The sequence below is a fragment of the Diuraphis noxia genome, unplaced genomic scaffold (assembly GCF_037042655.1).
Source record: "Diuraphis noxia isolate RWA-SAM2 unplaced genomic scaffold, SU_Dnox_SAM2 contig0003, whole genome shotgun sequence".
In the NCBI taxonomy this organism is placed as follows: domain Eukaryota; kingdom Metazoa; phylum Arthropoda; class Insecta; order Hemiptera; family Aphididae; genus Diuraphis; species Diuraphis noxia.
Genome location: NW_028301713.1, coordinates 36643952 through 36662163, shown reverse-complemented (window position 1 = coordinate 36662163; position 18212 = coordinate 36643952). Strand labels below are relative to the sequence as shown.

Here is an 18212-nt window from a genome sequence, read left to right as displayed (position 1 = left end):
CTTGTATTTTATAGTGGATGAGCAAAAGACATTATTCATTGTCGGTGAAACGAGTATCATAACTGCCATCTGACGATTATTTTTGTAACTAAAAACCACGACAAAGTTGAATGATATCAACATTTCTATATTCTATAACTGTAAACCGTTTACTTATTAGTAGTTACTTTATTTTTAATTTTTTTTCTCAATCTAGGAATCTAGTAGCAACTAATATGTAAGTAGGTACAAAGTAGCAACAGCCAACAAGCAACCTGCACTTCTCAGTTAGCATCTTTGGCGAGTTTACGTGTAAACTTATTGATACATAAACATGTCTCTTTCAGACCCATACGGCCATACGCAATTTAACAATTTAACGTTTAGTTTAAAATTGCATAAAATAAAACAAACATTTTTTTCTTACTCTGTAATGAATTTTAACTAGTTTTATAAATTTAAACTTTGGCCTGCGAACCCGATGGTCGAATTTCGACACTACTAGGCGATACTATATAGAATAATAATAATGTAATAATAGTGAGAGTCGAGAACAGTAAAAAAAGTTGAAATAGTCGACTGAGTCGTCGGGAAGTGGTAATAATTCCAAGTGTATAGTTGTTCGTATTTCACGTATTTGAATATTGCAAAAATAGGCACCATATTTAATTTTGTGCTATATGGCATTATGGCTATATCCGAAAAAAATGTATATCTATTTATTTTTGAATTGCACAAAATCACACATCCTACAAAGCTATTATTATGACATTTCGGGAAATAAAATTTTTTAAAGGCATAGAAATGTATACGAACTCTTGAATTTAATTAAAAATTTTTAGACATAAAATGAAGAAAAGTTTTTAACTTTGAAAAACTTCAAAAATCATATTTTGTACCACGGTCAGGGCCAGTTGTACCGTCTACGGTTAAACTTCGATTACGCTTAATCAGCTGATAATAGATATTTAACCGTGCAAATTCGGCCGATTAAACTCCGGTTAACTTTAATCAGAGACGGTACAACTGGCCCTTAAAGATATATCTTTAACCGTGTTTTGTAATAATAGATACCAGTACACCGCCGCGCCGTGGCGCGATGTTAACTAGCCCGTAGTTTAAAATTAAACCACCACGCGCGCTGCTAACAGTTGCGTTCCCTGTTAAGTTTCAAAATCAGATATGAGTAGCGAGTTCGGAGTTAGTGAGTACCATGAGTCCATGATATATTATTGATATGTTAGTTATATCATGATTCATGGTGAGTACATGTCATGAGTTCATGACAATTGACTACGTGAGACGCAGACTTTGAGGTTCACCGAAATTGTTTGAATGATTCGATGCCAGTCCATCATAATTAATGTTTATTACTAGTTACTACCAGAATATTGTATGAACTATGTTTAACGATGGCACCACAAAATAATGATATGGTGATTTATATCAGCGATCAGCTTATTTTATGAATCATATATTTAGTATAAAAAACACTGTCCGATACTTCGATGACTGCCATTCAGTATTCGTAATTAGACAAAGAAAATACTAATACGGTAGCTGTTTCATGTGCCTTGGATAATGTTTGAGTGAAGCCCGACTTCCGTTTTAATCTCGCGGGGAACCATCAGTTTGACGGATGTTTCATTACTAGCAGTCTGTTGTAGTCATCGTAGATTCGTAGCAGTTCAACGATGGTACGTACACACAATAGTTGGGTGACCCTCTAGGACAGCCATATAGCTTGTGCCTTCTGATATTAAACTATTTGCTTTTGCACTAATGTACTATAATATGAAAAATTTGACCCAGCATAGGTCCTAAATGTTTCGAATATTTAAAAGAACTAAATACTAATAGTGGCGTGTAGTGCGTACTCACTCCTTTTTTCTGTGTGTGATAACGATAACGTTACCGAGCGCGTGTAAAGATAAAATCAAAAAAATTTTAAAACTCTGTTATCAGTTTACCAAATGATCGTGTTATCATTGTTTTGTTTTTAACACTCTTAAATCACAATAGATTATAGAACTGATTACCGATATGTGCGTAAAATAATATTAATTAATTATCATGAATTTTTATGATATTAATTAATATACTACAATATTATGGGTAAGTAGGTAGGTATGTTAAATTTGGATCTTACTGGCGTAATACAGAAAAAACAGTGTTCGAATTGTTTAGTCTATGCCAGCCGTTGTGTAGTAATTTATTAACTTTTGATCATTCCCACAAGCATTTTAAATATCGTAAAAAGCAACGCGAAAACATAAACATTATACTTAGTTATAAGTTTGATGATAGGTAAATTAAAATTAATGTTTAACAATTTCGGCTCCAGTTTACTTATATACGAAACAATATTTATTTTAATATTTTTAATAATTCACACAATTCGACATGCCAGCTTTTCCACACTCATCCCCTGCTATAAAGGTATACTATATTCAATGTTAATACAAAGCAACTGTAGGCAATGATTTTTCTGCAATATTACTATATTTTATATTTTTTTAGAGCTACATTCATAATCACGAATCTAGAATCATAATAAAGTTTAAAATATTATAATTAAATTTAATAATTTGTGATAGTGTAATCACTAATCTATATACTAACTTATAAGTAGGATGTTGGTCGAGGGGCTATAGAAAATTCGAAAATGTTTAGACAAAAATATTTTATTCAAAAACAATGTAGTTGATAAAAATATAGTCTATCTTTGTGTAGAAATATCTGTTTTTAAAAATAAATAAATTTTGTATTTTTGTTACACCTGTACGTGCTTTCTAACAAATAATACATATTTATTTTTATAGGTTTCTGTTTTTATTATTGAATATTAGTATAAAAATAATTAAGGTATAAATTATTATTTTTTGAGCCTTTTAGTATAATCTCTGTACAACATACTTCTAAACAAATATTGAATAATAGATAACTATTTATTATAATAATATATCAATATATGTGTTTCTGTCCAATATCAGCCTGAAAATTTCGCTGATCTGGTAGCTAGGCTATGTCTGGAGAAATTTGACCAGCTTCCGAACAAGGGCAAACCGATGTCCGGTAAACAGTGGACGCTGTTGTCAGGCGTCGTACAGGCTGAGAATGACTCGAGACCGCCGAAAGTCGTCTCTCTGGCTACTGGCACCAAGTGCATTGGTGCTAGTAAGCTGTGTAGCAAAGGTACTGTGGTCAATGACAGTCATGCCGAGGTGAGTCAACAAACAAAAACTAAAGTATTATATGCATATGATGGTATAGGGTTAAATTCTGAGATGGCTTTATTATAGCCCTCGCCAAAACTGTAGATGATTTAAAATAATCAGTAAGAGTACCACCCTCACCTAATACGAGTATTATCAGAAAATGTATTGGTTTTACAAAGATTTCCATTTTTTTTTTATGTATAATGTAGCACTTTCGAGAGTAAGCCAATTATAGAAATGGTTGGCCCTAAATCTTTTTCTATATACATTATACGATCTACCATTATATATTATCATTCTGGTCTTTTTTGACAATCATTAGACGATAATGGAAATTTATTTACATTAACATGAGAATAAAAAAAAATACTTTCATTCGTATATATATATTTTAAGAGGCTAAATCTAAGGCATGCAGAGTTCGCTATTCCCTATAATTGCGCGACTTCAGGTGGTGATAGTATTACGACGTGATCGTCATCCTGTTGTTGTAATACCATATCCATTTTGAAATTATTGCTCCGGTTTCGTGTGTACCGAGATTCGAACTATTATATGATATTACTCATGCATACAGGGTATATTATAAGCCATCTGCACTTGGATTTAAAAATATTTACTCGATCAAATTTTGATAATTGATAAACCTGAGTGTTTCAGGTCTTGGTACGCAGAGGTCTGTTGCGGTATTTCATCCAAGAAATCGAATCGGCTCGTAAAGGCAGTCCGTCGATATTTGTACAGGACTCAGCGCTTGCTGATGAGGATTGCCGACCGGAAAACCATTCGGATAGCTCATGTCCTCTAACTTTACGTCCAGGCGTCACTTTTCACTTTTTCTCTAGTCACACGCCGTGCGGTGACGCGTCGATATTTCCAAAAAACGTGGGTAAACGGGCGGCCGTAGACGACGACGACGGTATCGGACCGGAAGCAAAAAGACCCAAAATCGACGACGCCAACGACATACATCGGACTGGAGCTAAATGTCTTAGCGTTGAGACGAGGCAGGACCCTCAACTTCCGGGCGCTGCATATCATGTGGTCGGAGCGGTCAGGACCAAACCGGGTCGAGGAGACCGGACGTTGTCCGTCTCGTGTAGCGACAAATTGCTCAGGTGGCATTTGTCGGGCGTACAGGTATAACTTTAAGCTAAACTCATATTATATATTAGTATTATTGCCACCCATAAGTTGGAGAATTATCTATATGCAGTCAGCAGTGTTAAGCCAAAAACTTTGATTGATGTAGGTATATTATTAAAGAAAATTATATTTTATAATTAATAAAACTAAGCGAAATGGCTTATTTATTTAATAATTAAATATATGGACAATGATTGGATTTTGAATTATTTAAGCACCTATATATATTATAATCCATTGTTGATATTGATTAATTTCACATCCTATTATAGCTATTTTATATATTCAAAATATAATTAAATTGATATCATTTTAAGTTATAAACATATGATGCATCGATAACTGCATTATTCTAATCGTTTATTTGTGTTAGTGAATTCATCGAACGTTCATTTATTTTTGTTTGTAAATACTGTGTCGACTTTAAAAAAATTTCAAAAATACATTTTTTTTGAATTTTTACATTTCGCTTGGTAAATAAGAAAAAAAGTCAAGCCTAAGGTCAAAACCATGTATTAAAATATCTCACCTCCTTTTTCAACTATGCTAAACCCTGCAGAATATATACATATATGTAGTGTGCAGTGAAATTTTGTTTTAGGGAGCTTTGTTGTCGCTGCTCATCGAACCGGTGTACTTGTCTTCGCTGACCATTGGCGGCGGTTGTCCATACTCTGAGCCGGCCCTGCGCCGAGCAATTGTTGAACGGGCGAACTGCCCCGACGAAGATCGATCGCCATCGATTCCACTGCTCAGACTGGCACGTTCTGCTTTGGAATTCGAATACGCCAAACATCGCGTGGCCGCTAGTTGCAAGCCGTGTCCGTCCAGTGTGGTCTGGTGGGAAGACGATTGCGGCGGTGGTGGGGTAGGTGGCACGAACGTGGCAGGGGGGTGAGTGAAAACTATATTATATTATTTTTATATATAACCGACTGCTTACGTATCAATTTAGCTTATATTATAATATTGCGTATAATAATAAGTTTAAATTGTTTCTCGGTGTGGTCGCTGCAGTCGTCATGAAGTGTTGGTAAACGGCCGCAAACAGGGCGCGACGAAAAAGGCGGTGGACGGAAAGGCGACGGGTTCGTCGGCGTTGTGCAAAAAATCGCTGTTCGACGCGTGCCGACATCTTTTGGCCGGCGATGGAGGAACCGAAGGCCGACGGCAAGTCAGCTACGCACAGGCCAAGTCGGGCGCCACGTTGTATCGACGCCGATGGGCCGCCATTAGGCGTCAGTTGGGCTGCTGGACGGTGAAACCAGAAGATTTATTGGACTTTACATGACATGCGGTAATGATCTACAAATGTTTTTTAGCAACCTCAAATTTCATCAAGTAAAACTGTCATCACGCAATACCGAACGAGTAACAACTGACCAAAAGATTCGACTGACAGTAGTAAATATCGTATATTATCAATTTATTTTACTAGTGACTCTAAAATTAAGTAGGTCTGCTTGACATATTCTTCCGTTATTTAAAAATAAATAGAATATTAATCAAACAACATCCGTTATCGATAGCGATACGTCAATCTCAAAATGTATATACTTTTTTAATAAAATATAAGTTATTATTATAATAATGTTACTTCCTCTGCGCAATAACCATCACAACCTATCGGCAGCGGTCCATTTTGAAATAATAACATATTGTTCGATACTAGCGCGTTCGATATCGCAGTTGAGGTACCGACCGCCGCCGATAACAGGTACGTCGTCGTGGCACCCGTAAATCATCAAAACTTCCCCTAACATATCTTAATTTTATGTACCCGATTTGTATCCATTTGTACCCTCCTTAAAAAAATGTGTACCCCTCTCCTTTTAACGCAAAACCAAATTCCCCGTCCGGGTGCTGAAACGACGTCGTCCTGGCACCCGGAACCATCTGCAGGAGTCAACCGATCGTTTTCGGACCTATCTCATTTTTTTGTACCCGATTTGTATCCATTTATTTGTACCCTCCTAACACACCTGCAGTCACCGTTCGATCGTCGAACATATAGTCCACACACATTTGCCCTGACACGCGTGGGCTTTCGTTTGTATTCAAATAAAGTAAAAAATAATAGGAAACGTGAATTATTGCATTAATTTCACACCCAACACAAATATTAGTTCAAAGTTCAGCCATAGCACTTTTCGTTTAAGTACCAACCTACTTTCCATTAACAACAGGTAATAAAGTATTATTTAATTTAGAATAAAAGTGGTGATTTTATTTTTATATTAATAATAAATGTAATTTTACTTATTAAAATATACTATACTGTTATTGATTTATTGTATATTTATACTTCCGCTTACAGAATCATCATAGTGCTTAAAATTGTATGCATTTTCATCACATAATAAACATACTACATAGCTGGTTTCAATATTATATTCATCGGTCGATGATAAATAATATGAACTTTTGTCGCATATAATATATAGCATAATTATAGTATAATTTCTTTATTTGATTTTCGAATGATTTCTGACTATTTTTTTATTTTTTTAATAAACTATACATAATATTTATAAAATTTATACTGACTATCTAGTATTTGTGATAATTTATAACCATAAAAAAAACACCTCCCCGCGTACAAGTCTGCATTATATTTATGTACGTACCCTATTGGCTATAATCTTTATTTTAAAATGCCCATTTGAAGTTTAAACTCCCAAAGTCATTGATATATTATATTATGATATCTATATCTATTATACTCTATAACTCTATGATTGTAAATCCATTTTTCCCGATCAGACGGGATACTAAAACACCATTTTAATAGAAAATATAATTTGGAGCAAACAAGTGAACGGGCGCCTTTTGTTCTTGTTTTTGAAGGACGTGCGTGATGATCTGTACGGTGGACGATGGAAGGTTATCATCATGTAGATGACGTACAGATTACTGCGGGATAGATATAACAATAAACACACGAAGTTTTTAATAACATTTATAGTAATATTTTTGAGCATTGTAATGAAAAACTACACAATATAAATATGATACAATTATTTGTTTTTGTTTTTTTTTTTCGTTTTTATAAATATATTATGTACATTTATTACACTCCCGTTATATAATATACGAGCGCGTTTATATATATATATATAATAATACTTACACGTGTATAAGAATAAAATTAAACTCGCTGTACAACAATTATTATAATTATAATAATTATTATTATTATTGTTTATTATTATCATTGGGGGGTGATACGCATATTGAAACTAAATATTACGTGATACATACGTACCATTATTATCATCATCATTAATAATATTATATATTACATATTACTATAAGGGATGTTTCGTATTTACGTATAATACGAATATCAAAGCATTTTTGATTTAAATTTGCATTGTCAAAAAACAGTCAAACGGTAAATAATATTGTCACTATTATACGTATCTATAATATATTTAATACGTATTGAAGCACAAAAAATGATTCATCCCTGGTAAAATTAATAAGTACACGATTCAAAAATAAATAAACCGACAATATCATTGAATGATTTTATGATAATAGCAAAACATAATATTATAACGATTATTATGGCTTCATGATCATAAGTAAATAAGTAAATAATAATAATATGAAAATGATATCATGAGACGTTTCAATTCTTCTATAAGCTAAATTTGATTTTTTCTAATTTAACGTTTCATTTTGATTCTTTGTCGTAATGACATCACATTCATAATTTATTATGTCGTGTAATGTTCAAGCGTCCAAGTTAATAATAATGATAATAATAATAATAATTATTATAATAAATAATTAAAAAATTAATTAAAAATAAAACACAATTCGCGACGACGACACAAATTATAATATACAATAATTATTAATTAAAAATGTTTTGATATTTATAATATTTTCTTATCAACGAATCGAGAGGGTTCCGCGGTAATTATACGGATGGCACATGAAGGGGCGGGAAATCATTCTAGATTTGTACAAGTTTCGAAAACATAAAAAATATAATCTAAAAACGAGAATAAATAATTAAAATAAAAAAATTTGCGCGCATAAGTCCTAATGCGTAAACTATGTATGTAAATAAAAATAATAATAATAAAAAAAATTCCGATTGTCCGAAAAAAATATAATATATATCATATCATAATATATCATCGCTTATTTACAAAAACCGTTATATTATATAGCATAACATAATATTCTAATAAAACTTATACTGCACATCGTAATATCACTATATAATAATAATAATAATAATAATAATATACAATATTGTAAGTTTGTCAATTTTTTTTTATTTTTATTTTTGTTTTTAAATATTATTTAAAACGACCGAGCGCGTGCCGAGAAAAAACCGTTATTTTGGATCTAAAAAAAAAAAACAGAAAATGGAAAATTGCGGTGGCGGCGGCGGTAGTCCGATGTCGGCATATAATAACATTATTATTATTATGATTAATACGTTGTGCGCAAGACAGCCGTCGATCATCATCACTGACAGCGACCGTCGCGGTTGCCGCCGTACGACTGTTGCAGCTGCAGCCTCTGGTGGTTCACTGGTGGCGGCTGGTGCTGTTGCGGGCCGCCGGCAGGTTCGCGATGCACCCGCCTCGACCAGGCTCATTTCTTCAGCTCCAGTCCGACCAAGTCTTTGGGCTTCTGGTCCTGTTGCTGCAGCTGGTTGTTCTGTTGCTGTTGCTGAGACGACAGGCTGTTGCCGGACGGGTACACCTTGTCCAAGTGTTTCAGAGATTCCGAGAGGAAGTTCTGCGGAAACGACGAGAAAAAACGTATGAATAAACGGACGGGTATGGGTCGTGGGTATTATGCGTCAAAGCCGGTGATTCTCGACTATATAGGGCCATAGGATGAGTGTCGCACGGAGTTTTGAAAAACATAATTTATGTACATATATATAATATATATAGTCGAAGATTTGTCTAAACCTGTATAGCTTCACGTTTAATTTTAAAATTTTTGAAGGATATCTCGGGGACTTAAAAAAAAAAAAACTCAAGTGTGCCGATGTATACTCTTCCGTCGTCGAGAATCACTGCGCGAAAAGGCGATTTAAACGTATAGGTAGGTAATATTATAAATAATCAATATTATAAAGAAGAGAATGACTGGCATGTATATATGAATAATGAGGACGAGTGTTTCAGGAAAATCAAAATATTTTTGATCAACAGCAACAAAATGTATAAAACTATTACCTGTATTGCCGTGAGTGCGGCGACGATCGCGGGACTGCCGAATCCGTGCGATATGAGAGAAAAGTGAGTGAGCGGGCGCTGTATGATCGGATCGAGAATGTGCTGCGGCCTGGTGTTGCACAGCGGCGAACGGTCTTGGTTGAGCAGGTCCATCAGCTCTTTGGTCACTTGTCTGCGAAAAAATAAAAACGTATTAGGTTTTTGTACGTTTTTATAGATCAACCACTTATAACATGATTATAACGTATAATATACCACGTGCATTCATGTATAGAAATTACATTTTGTACAGCGTTCGATTTTTATTTTTTTCAGGCCATAAGCCATTGCCCCCGCATAGGCCTATTCTTTTTTGGAATTTTAAGTTTAGGTATGATTATATTATTATAATCAGATATAAAATATTAACTAATTGTTGTTTGTATGTATTAGTATGTATGGTGATAAGACATCAACAATATTATGATAGCTGAAAATGAATTCGAGTGTAAGTTTTGATTTGAAGTGTGCAAGATTATATATTATCTTCAAGTATTGTTAACGGATTTCGTACAATAGGTGTTGTAGAAAAACGGTAATTTATTAATTACAACATATTATATATTATATCAAATGAATTGTGTTGATTGGTACTCACTTTGTAGCATGTATAAGCTCTTTTCTCCGGTACGACTCAGTTGGATCACTCGTGTGCGGTCTGCTCAGATACTCCGCCACTTGTCGGGCCGGGAATTCTGTTTCACAAACGTATCCAAAATCTCGGGCCAAATGTATCGCTTCGCCTGCAATGTTTAAAATTACGTTATTAACAACAACACAAAATAATTTATTTAAAAATTATAAGTCATCGCATTATAAATAGGTATTCGGTATCTATATATAACCTACATACCAGGGGTCACTGACTACCAGTTTCCATTATCAAAATATTATATAGTGATCTGTTTTGAAACTTATCGAAATTTCCACGGTAAATACATTATTTTATTTATATATAATATATTTTAACCAAATAAAAATATGATAAACTAAATATTATAACTAATTTAATGAGAAATGTTATGTTCTAACGAGATATTTTTTGGAGCGAAGTCGTTAAGATGATCATCATTTTCAATCCGAAATCTAAAATAATTTTTATTGTAAAGTTAATTTTCCAAAAGATGCTTTTCGTTGAACCACTTGAACCATATTATTATACATTTGTATATATGTATAGGTAGGTGATTGTTATTATATAATATTATATACAATTATATTGTATGCAAAATAATGTCTTCGTTAACGGCGCACGTGCATTCTTACAGTACCTATATAGATATTTAATTGAAGTTTATAGCGTTTATCGAAATCCGATCGATATATATAGGCCAGGTATCCGTCATTCACGTCTCTTGTACTCGTCACCTTCATAATATATATGTATTATGTGTGAACCAGACAGAAGAACATAATATAATATAAATATATATTATACATATATAAAGCTTAAACATTATAAATGTGATATATATATAGGTAGTATTCGTTAACCAAGAAGAAAAATAACACCGCGCACCAAAACAATTTGCCAAGAAGTCGCTTTCACTCGTTCGCCGCCGTCTATTTTAATTGCCAATTTTGTGGAGAACAATAAAAAGCCAAAAAACAAAATCACAATTATTACTATGTATTAAAAAATGTAATTACGAAAAATACATTTTTTTTTTTGGATAATAATAATTGCATATTTTGTCTTGCCCTATGGAGGAAGGAAAGAGGTGCAGGAAAATTACGAACCATCCAATCACGTAAGAGAATAATAACGATTGCCGAGAAAAGGAGAAACGTGAAAAATTAATGTGATTTTCTCATAATGACATGCGATGGATAGCAGTCGACACAAACGATTAACAAATGCCTAATTCAATTCGTTTTTTACCACGACAGACGGAATTAATTATGCAAAATATTGTCACTCCCTCTTTCCTAATCGTCCCAACTGCTAATAACATAGTTTAAGTTTTTTACATTTTTAATCACTGATAAAATACGTCATAGGCGATCGGACCTTAAATTCTCATATCTGTGCCCCGTGGCAAAATACTCTAAATTAAAAGTTATAAGGAACTAATAATAACTATATTAGGTGTGGTATATAATACCTAATATACATTTTAACGAAGCACAGTACAAAGTACCATATTTGGTATCATGGTATATATTTTTAATCATTACATATTTATTGTATATATTATATAATAATCAAACAGTGCTGCAGTTATTCGATTGGATATTACGACAGATATATAACCATAGTGGAAACGATTAAGTTTAGTTAGATAGGTACTAGTGTATTACACGAGTTAACTGCAGGTCATTATCTTAATATCTGAATTATCATATTCAACAGTACTTTATTATGTAGCTACCTATTATAATTACTGAAGCGCAAAATGTGACGAAATATTTTTATTTTATTTTGAAATACAATAATCACACATGACTTAGATGGGCAATATATATTTTGTGCTATAAAATACTGTCGACAAGTGGTTACTTTTAGGCCGAAATCGGACATCTAGACTCGCCTTACCTATACGCGTTATTTCGTACGTCATGCACTTTATTTTAATTGACCTCGTTAGATCTTTCGCGGTGCCTCCGTTTAATATATATTTAAATATACCTTATCACGACGTAGGTACAATATAGCGACGGAAAAAGTTCGAATCATCGTATAATATTGTGTTTTCTTCGTCACACAATTAAGATGATGTATATAATATTAATATTATTTTGTTGTCCGGCGTGGCGGCGCCAGTGCTCGGTCGGCGGCGGCAGCGGTCGACTTCAATATACAACGTGAGGAGCTCCGAGTGCATTATATACACACATAACAGGAGAGCGAGAGAGTGAGAGAGAGGTTACACACACACACAATCGACCATCGAAAATTGGTTTTCTTCTATTGTTGGGCACCGGTAGCATTGTCTTGGGGATATACTAAGACGCGTTCACGACGGGCGCCGCTAATTATTACTACACGGCAGAGAGAAAAAACGAATAAAATGAAAAAAAATTACCTATATAGGCTACCTATACCATACGAAGAAAAGGCGGACAGACTTAAATAGAAACATATACTCGCACACACACACGCGCACGCTCGCAATGTCGCTCTTATACATATGTATATATTGCATGTATAATGTATATAGGTACTATCTATTATAATACTATTATACTTGATCGACACCTCATAATAATCTATATATATTTATAAATATTTTATATTATATATAGGGTTAATCGTCCGAGACGTCGAAGGCGCTGGTTATTATTTCAACAATATTATATTATAACGTGTATAGAAAAAGGATACGCGATGACGACGACAAACGAGTGAGCACTCCATATTATATAACTAGGTATGATCCCGAACCCAAACGCCTTATATATATATATATATATATATACATATTATATGATAGCAAAATTAATAATAATAATAATAATTTGGTATACATAATATGAATATACGTCAACCGTTCGTCCCCGGCCATCTAGTCGTCGCGTTTATATAATTATATTATTATTATAATGTGTTTTTTCGTTCGCTACACGATCGCACAAACGGCGATTTATTATACATTTATATTTATAAGACTATAATCTGGAATCTGATATACCATTATCATCGGATTGAACAAATTGCAATAACTGCTACAACCACAGTATTATAATTCGATGCATTCAAAACGAAGCTGCTGCAGGTGTCATTGAATGCACTTAATTTTTTGCGTTACAAAACCGGTGATTCGATATATTTCTGACTATACCAACGAGATTACACATCGATTTCAGCAAATCGAAAAATTTGAACGATTGATCGTGCATAATTTTCTCCGCCGGTCGCCACGCTGAATAATAATATAGTTATTATCGTGTTATTTCCGACTATAACTGCAGAAAACGGTTTATGATCTCGAAAAATCTGTTCGTTTTATTATGATGCGATTATTGAAACGTTCGTTTGGTGATAACTGATAATATATACAGTTCACCCGCAGTATCCGGCGTGAACCCTCCAAACTCTTGAGCATATATATAGATATATATAAACTACGTCGCGGTTGAAAATCTAAAAAGTGAAGATTGCCAAAGTCAGTTTGCCGGATCGAAGAGGAAACCGCGAACTGTGAAATGTAATAACTGTATTATAATATCATCACGGACAACCCGGTTTTTGATTTGAAGATAGAAGAACGAGAATATTCAGTTATTATAGTTAGTATAGGTACTGTATATTAGTCATATAAAGCCAATATTTATATATACATTTGCATATTTTTCAGGTCGATCAACAATAATAGTATATGCGGTACAATATAATGCTATACATTATATGGTTAATGGTTGTATATTAAAAATATTACCCATATATAGGCATGTTATTTTGTTGCATATTTTGACATTTTCAATTTATAGGTACATACTGCACCTATACTACCTACCTATAGTTATAAATTATTATATATAGTGTTTCATATGTAACAAAGCTTAAATCTTAGTGAGGTAACATATTGTGTCGACAATTTATATAATAATATGTTAAAATATTGTGACTAATATTTAATATCTGGTGACTTACATTTTATAACACTCGGACCGTATTATGTCCATGTATATAAATAAGCTACAAACTTCTCAAATTTAAAACATAACAACAAATTATGAATAAAATAATAATAAGGTAAATACAATTCGTACGAGTTATAAGTCATATTTACCTACAAGTATTTTAATTATTCATAAGAAATTTATTTATATAGCTACTTTTACAATCTTTTCACTCTTTATCTATGTTTTATAATTATAAATATTATACATATATATGTATATACAACTATTTTAATAATGTTTAAGTGGGTATTTTTGTATTTTCTGCGCACTTATTGGAAAGCTGTTTTTTAGAAGACATATGTATATCTGGGCTCTATAAAAACTTTTTTATGATATGTTATTTTTATCAATATCTGTATATCAAGCACTCAAAAATAATAAGCTCGGTCTTCGAGTCGTAGGTAAAAATATTATAGGTACATATACGATATATACCGCTCGCGCGATTTGACCAGCTGCAGCAGCCATCGTCAATGGAAAACGCGTTTAACGGCAGGTGATGGTGTACAGCAACCCGGGGAGATCCGTTATTGTATTATATAACGCGCGGGGTCGCCCGATCGTGTTAACTTTTCCGCACGATGAAGGCGTCCATCGGTTTTCCAATATGTACAAGTATACATACATATATATATATATATATATATATATATATATATATAGATAGATAGATAGGTAAGGATATATAGGTAAACTGTTGTGCTCGAGTCATTTTCCGCTTCCCCGACCCTCGCTGCAAATGATAGCATATCATTCTATTCTATATATATACAAACCATATAGGCGTGCGCAGACTTTTTTTTATCATTGAAAATTGTGATTTGCAATTGTATCATCATAGTTTCATGATAAAAATTCATCAGGTCGCAATATGCATAAAAAATACGGCACGGTTCAATGCCCACAGGGTGAGCCATGGCCCACCTGGCCCACCCCGTGCGCACGCCTATATGATACAAGTTTATATATATATATAATGTGTGCTCATTGCAGAAAATGCAGGTAAACGACGGTGGCGGTGGCTGCCGATATGAAATCCCATAATAAATCCAAACTTTCTGACGTATACGCCTGTGCAGCGGCGGACGTGTAGAGAATTATTATTATTATCATAAATAATATTATACGCGTATAATGTGCGTGTAAACGAGTGTCCGTGTGTGCTGCGCGTGTGTGTGTATGAATGCGCGCGCACGTGGAAAGATATAATATATTAATATAATATAATATTATATATCATTATACCTATTATAGCGATAGAGAGAGAGAGAGAAGAATGGAAAGCCGATGCTGAGAGAGGGTTATTCGTCAGTTATTATTATTGTGCAGAAGAGATTACTATTATTTTCTACTATTTTTTCCCCTCACAATATTTATCAAACATACACACACATATATATATATATTTATATATGTATAAAATTATGTGTACCTATATCTTTCTACCGCGGCGCGCGTATGACGGCGGCAGCATAATATTAAACCGGGTAAGTCACGAATCCGCGCTCGCAGAAAGTCAAGAATAAAACGTACACACGGCACGTTTATGTATATATATATATATGTTTATAAATAATATTATTATATTCCAGTACGACCGGTATAGCTCGCACTGTGTATATATATAGACATTATATAGGAATAGTAATATAGTATATATAGGCACTAGAGGTAAATGAGAAAATGGCTGCGGATATAATATTATTATACTTAATATACGCCGTGTCCGGTCACGATGACAAAACGTTAGCGATTCGCCGCCACCGTTTTTCGCGTGTCTGCATCGCGGTTTCTACCCTATATATCTGATCGTGCTGCAGTGCAGTAGTGTTGTTATAGGTCGGCATGTCTTACCGTCCGCGTGCACTTACATTATTATACATATATATATATATATATATATATTTTATATTATATTATTATACGCCAACGTGGTACAGTAATAAGAAACAATTAGTAGTCGACTCGTTGGCGTACGTCCGCGGCTGTTACAGTACCGAATTCCGCGACGATAACGACCGCGGGAACTATGTGACGGAAATCCGAGGTCGAATCATTTATACACCGTGGCTTGCAGATAAGAAATAAGAAATCCACACGTCTTCCTATTTCGTGCGGTCATCCGTGTGGGTCTGAAATATCAGAACCATGGTTGTAGGTATGATGGATCTGCCGTGAGGATCACTATATAGGGGCTGATTATTAGCAGAATAGTTTGATAATATTTCAAAAATTATGCTACGCAAAATAGTCAACAATGACATCATGTATAACACAATATACATCTCAATAAATGTGTATAGATACAAGAAAAACAAATCATTTCTAGACTGTCACATTTGATTGTAACCTCGATGCCTCGATGGTTCGTTCATGACATATACCTCACCTATATATACTAGATATCATACTTTAATAAACTATAATATTAGGCCATTAGAGCAGGAAATCTATAAGGAGTCTATAATATATGATTAATAAACTATTATGCATGCAAATATTTACGAAATAAAAAGACTGAAAATGTGCATTAAAATCACTCGATTATGAATTTTTGTCGATAAATTTTATGTAGATTTAAACTCGCGAGATTGTGAAATTTGTCTGTTAAAAAACAGAAAAAAACATGCAAATTATATCACTTTCCGTTTATAATATAATAACCAATAACCAGACGTATACATAAATGTATAATATTTATAGTTGGTAATAATACGATGTAACTATGTATATGTGCATTGTGCATATAGTATAAAATTCGTTTTTCTATTAAAACGAAGCTATATAATATTCTACGTCCGGCGGGCGGTGCAGTTTAAGGAACCGTTTAAAATAGAGAGGTAGGTATATTATGGAGGCAAACCTCTAACACGAACGGGCAAAAGAAAAAAACCGATTAATAAAGTCGAGATGACGAGCGCTCGCGACACGTTTAAACGGCGATCATCTGACATCATTCCGTTTTGGGCGCGGAGAAAATAAGAATATGGGTCGTAACCCGTAATCGTACCTGTATAATAATTTATGCACAAAACGAAAACACTGTTTATTTCTCACTTGTCCGTATAAAAATAACACGCCATATAATATTTTTATATTATTATTATATAAACGTGTGCGATATTTACCGAACATAATAAATATTTTCAGAGCTGATGCGCATGGCGTAGGAGCTATATAATATTATATAAAGTATAATATATACTAACACATAAAACATATAATGGCTTGATAACCTAGAGATGACAATAAATTCTAATGGACCATAAACAGAATAGTCTAGTGACCACGTCATTGTACGAAAAGCAAATAAGAAATATTTATATACATGAACTAATATACTATACAGTCGGTCGTTTTAAAGCTTTAATCGGTGCAACCATTATTTGGCAGGACTGGAGAAAATACGAGTGATTAACGGTAGTGTTTTCGATTGGGGGTAAAAGCATTATAATGATGAACGATCTCACTTGTAGCCGAAATATGCGTGAACGTTTAATAATAACAGACAATACCGTCAAGTGTACCACCTTCGCCCTCTGGACTCAAACGGAGAGGATCTTAGATATAATATGATCTAAGGGATGAATTTTAAGTGGATTTATAGACTTCATGGTTGATTGGCGATTGCATATCATATAATTAAGTTCACAAATTAATTTTTTCGTTTAACCATGTTTTTATTTAATAAACTGCGGAACGTCTACAATGCCGTCGTTTGAAATAGTCCATTTAAATTATTGAATGCACTTTATGTATGGTTGTGCTTTTTGAATTAATATAAAAAGTTATAAATGTTTATAAGTCCGTCACACCGGCTAATAAATACAGTACACTATTTTTCGAAACTGTTTCAATGGTTATCTTTTGACGCTCGATATCTATGCTGCAGTGTCTTTTTGCGTTTTTAGTTTTAACATTTAGTACCTACATCAAATTCTAGTTTAATGATTCTATATAAATATCAATAATTCTGTGGTAAATATTAACA

General features: G+C 33.4%; 2 protein-coding genes across 11 annotated transcripts in view; one reads left to right on the top strand and one right to left on the bottom strand.

The window, feature by feature from the left end:
* The first annotated feature begins 1161 nt into the window (after nt 1–1161).
* On the top strand, nt 1162–7538 carry LOC107166552 (Adenosine deaminase, tRNA-specific 1). 6 transcript variants are annotated; one of them, XR_001506136.2, is made up of 6 exons: nt 2117–2418; nt 2973–3203; nt 3858–4337; nt 4945–5237; nt 5361–5747; nt 7191–7538. XR_001506136.2 is itself a non-coding variant. In XM_089222387.1 (5 exons), exons 2-5 carry the CDS (start codon nt 3097–3099, stop codon nt 5632–5634), a joined length of 1140 nt encoding a protein of 379 aa, XP_089078513.1. In that variant the 5' UTR covers nt 1162–1676; nt 2973–3096; the 3' UTR covers nt 5635–6630. The 6 variants fall into 6 exon arrangements, 5 of the variants coding, with proteins under 5 accessions (XP_089078513.1, XP_015370760.1, XP_089078514.1 ...); XM_089222387.1 differs by lacking the exons at nt 2117–2418; nt 7191–7538 and adding an exon at nt 1162–1676 and having other exon boundaries at nt 3872–4337; nt 5361–6630; XM_015515274.2 differs by lacking the exons at nt 2117–2418; nt 7191–7538 and adding an exon at nt 1163–1676 and having other exon boundaries at nt 5361–6630.
* TfAP-2 (transcription factor AP-2) overlaps nt 7290–18212 on the bottom strand; it is a 192621-nt gene continuing 181698 nt past the window's right edge. For all 5 annotated transcript variants that reach the window (XM_089222386.1, XM_089222385.1, XM_089222384.1 and 2 more), the window contains 3 exons: nt 10194–10338; nt 9557–9728; nt 7290–9107 (listed from right to left, as the gene is read on the bottom strand). In XM_089222386.1, coding sequence (XP_089078512.1) covers nt 8961–9107; nt 9557–9728; nt 10194–10338 — 464 coding nt within the window. In that variant the 3' untranslated portion in view covers nt 7290–8960. The remainder of the gene's footprint in view (nt 9108–9556; nt 9729–10193; nt 10339–18212) is intronic.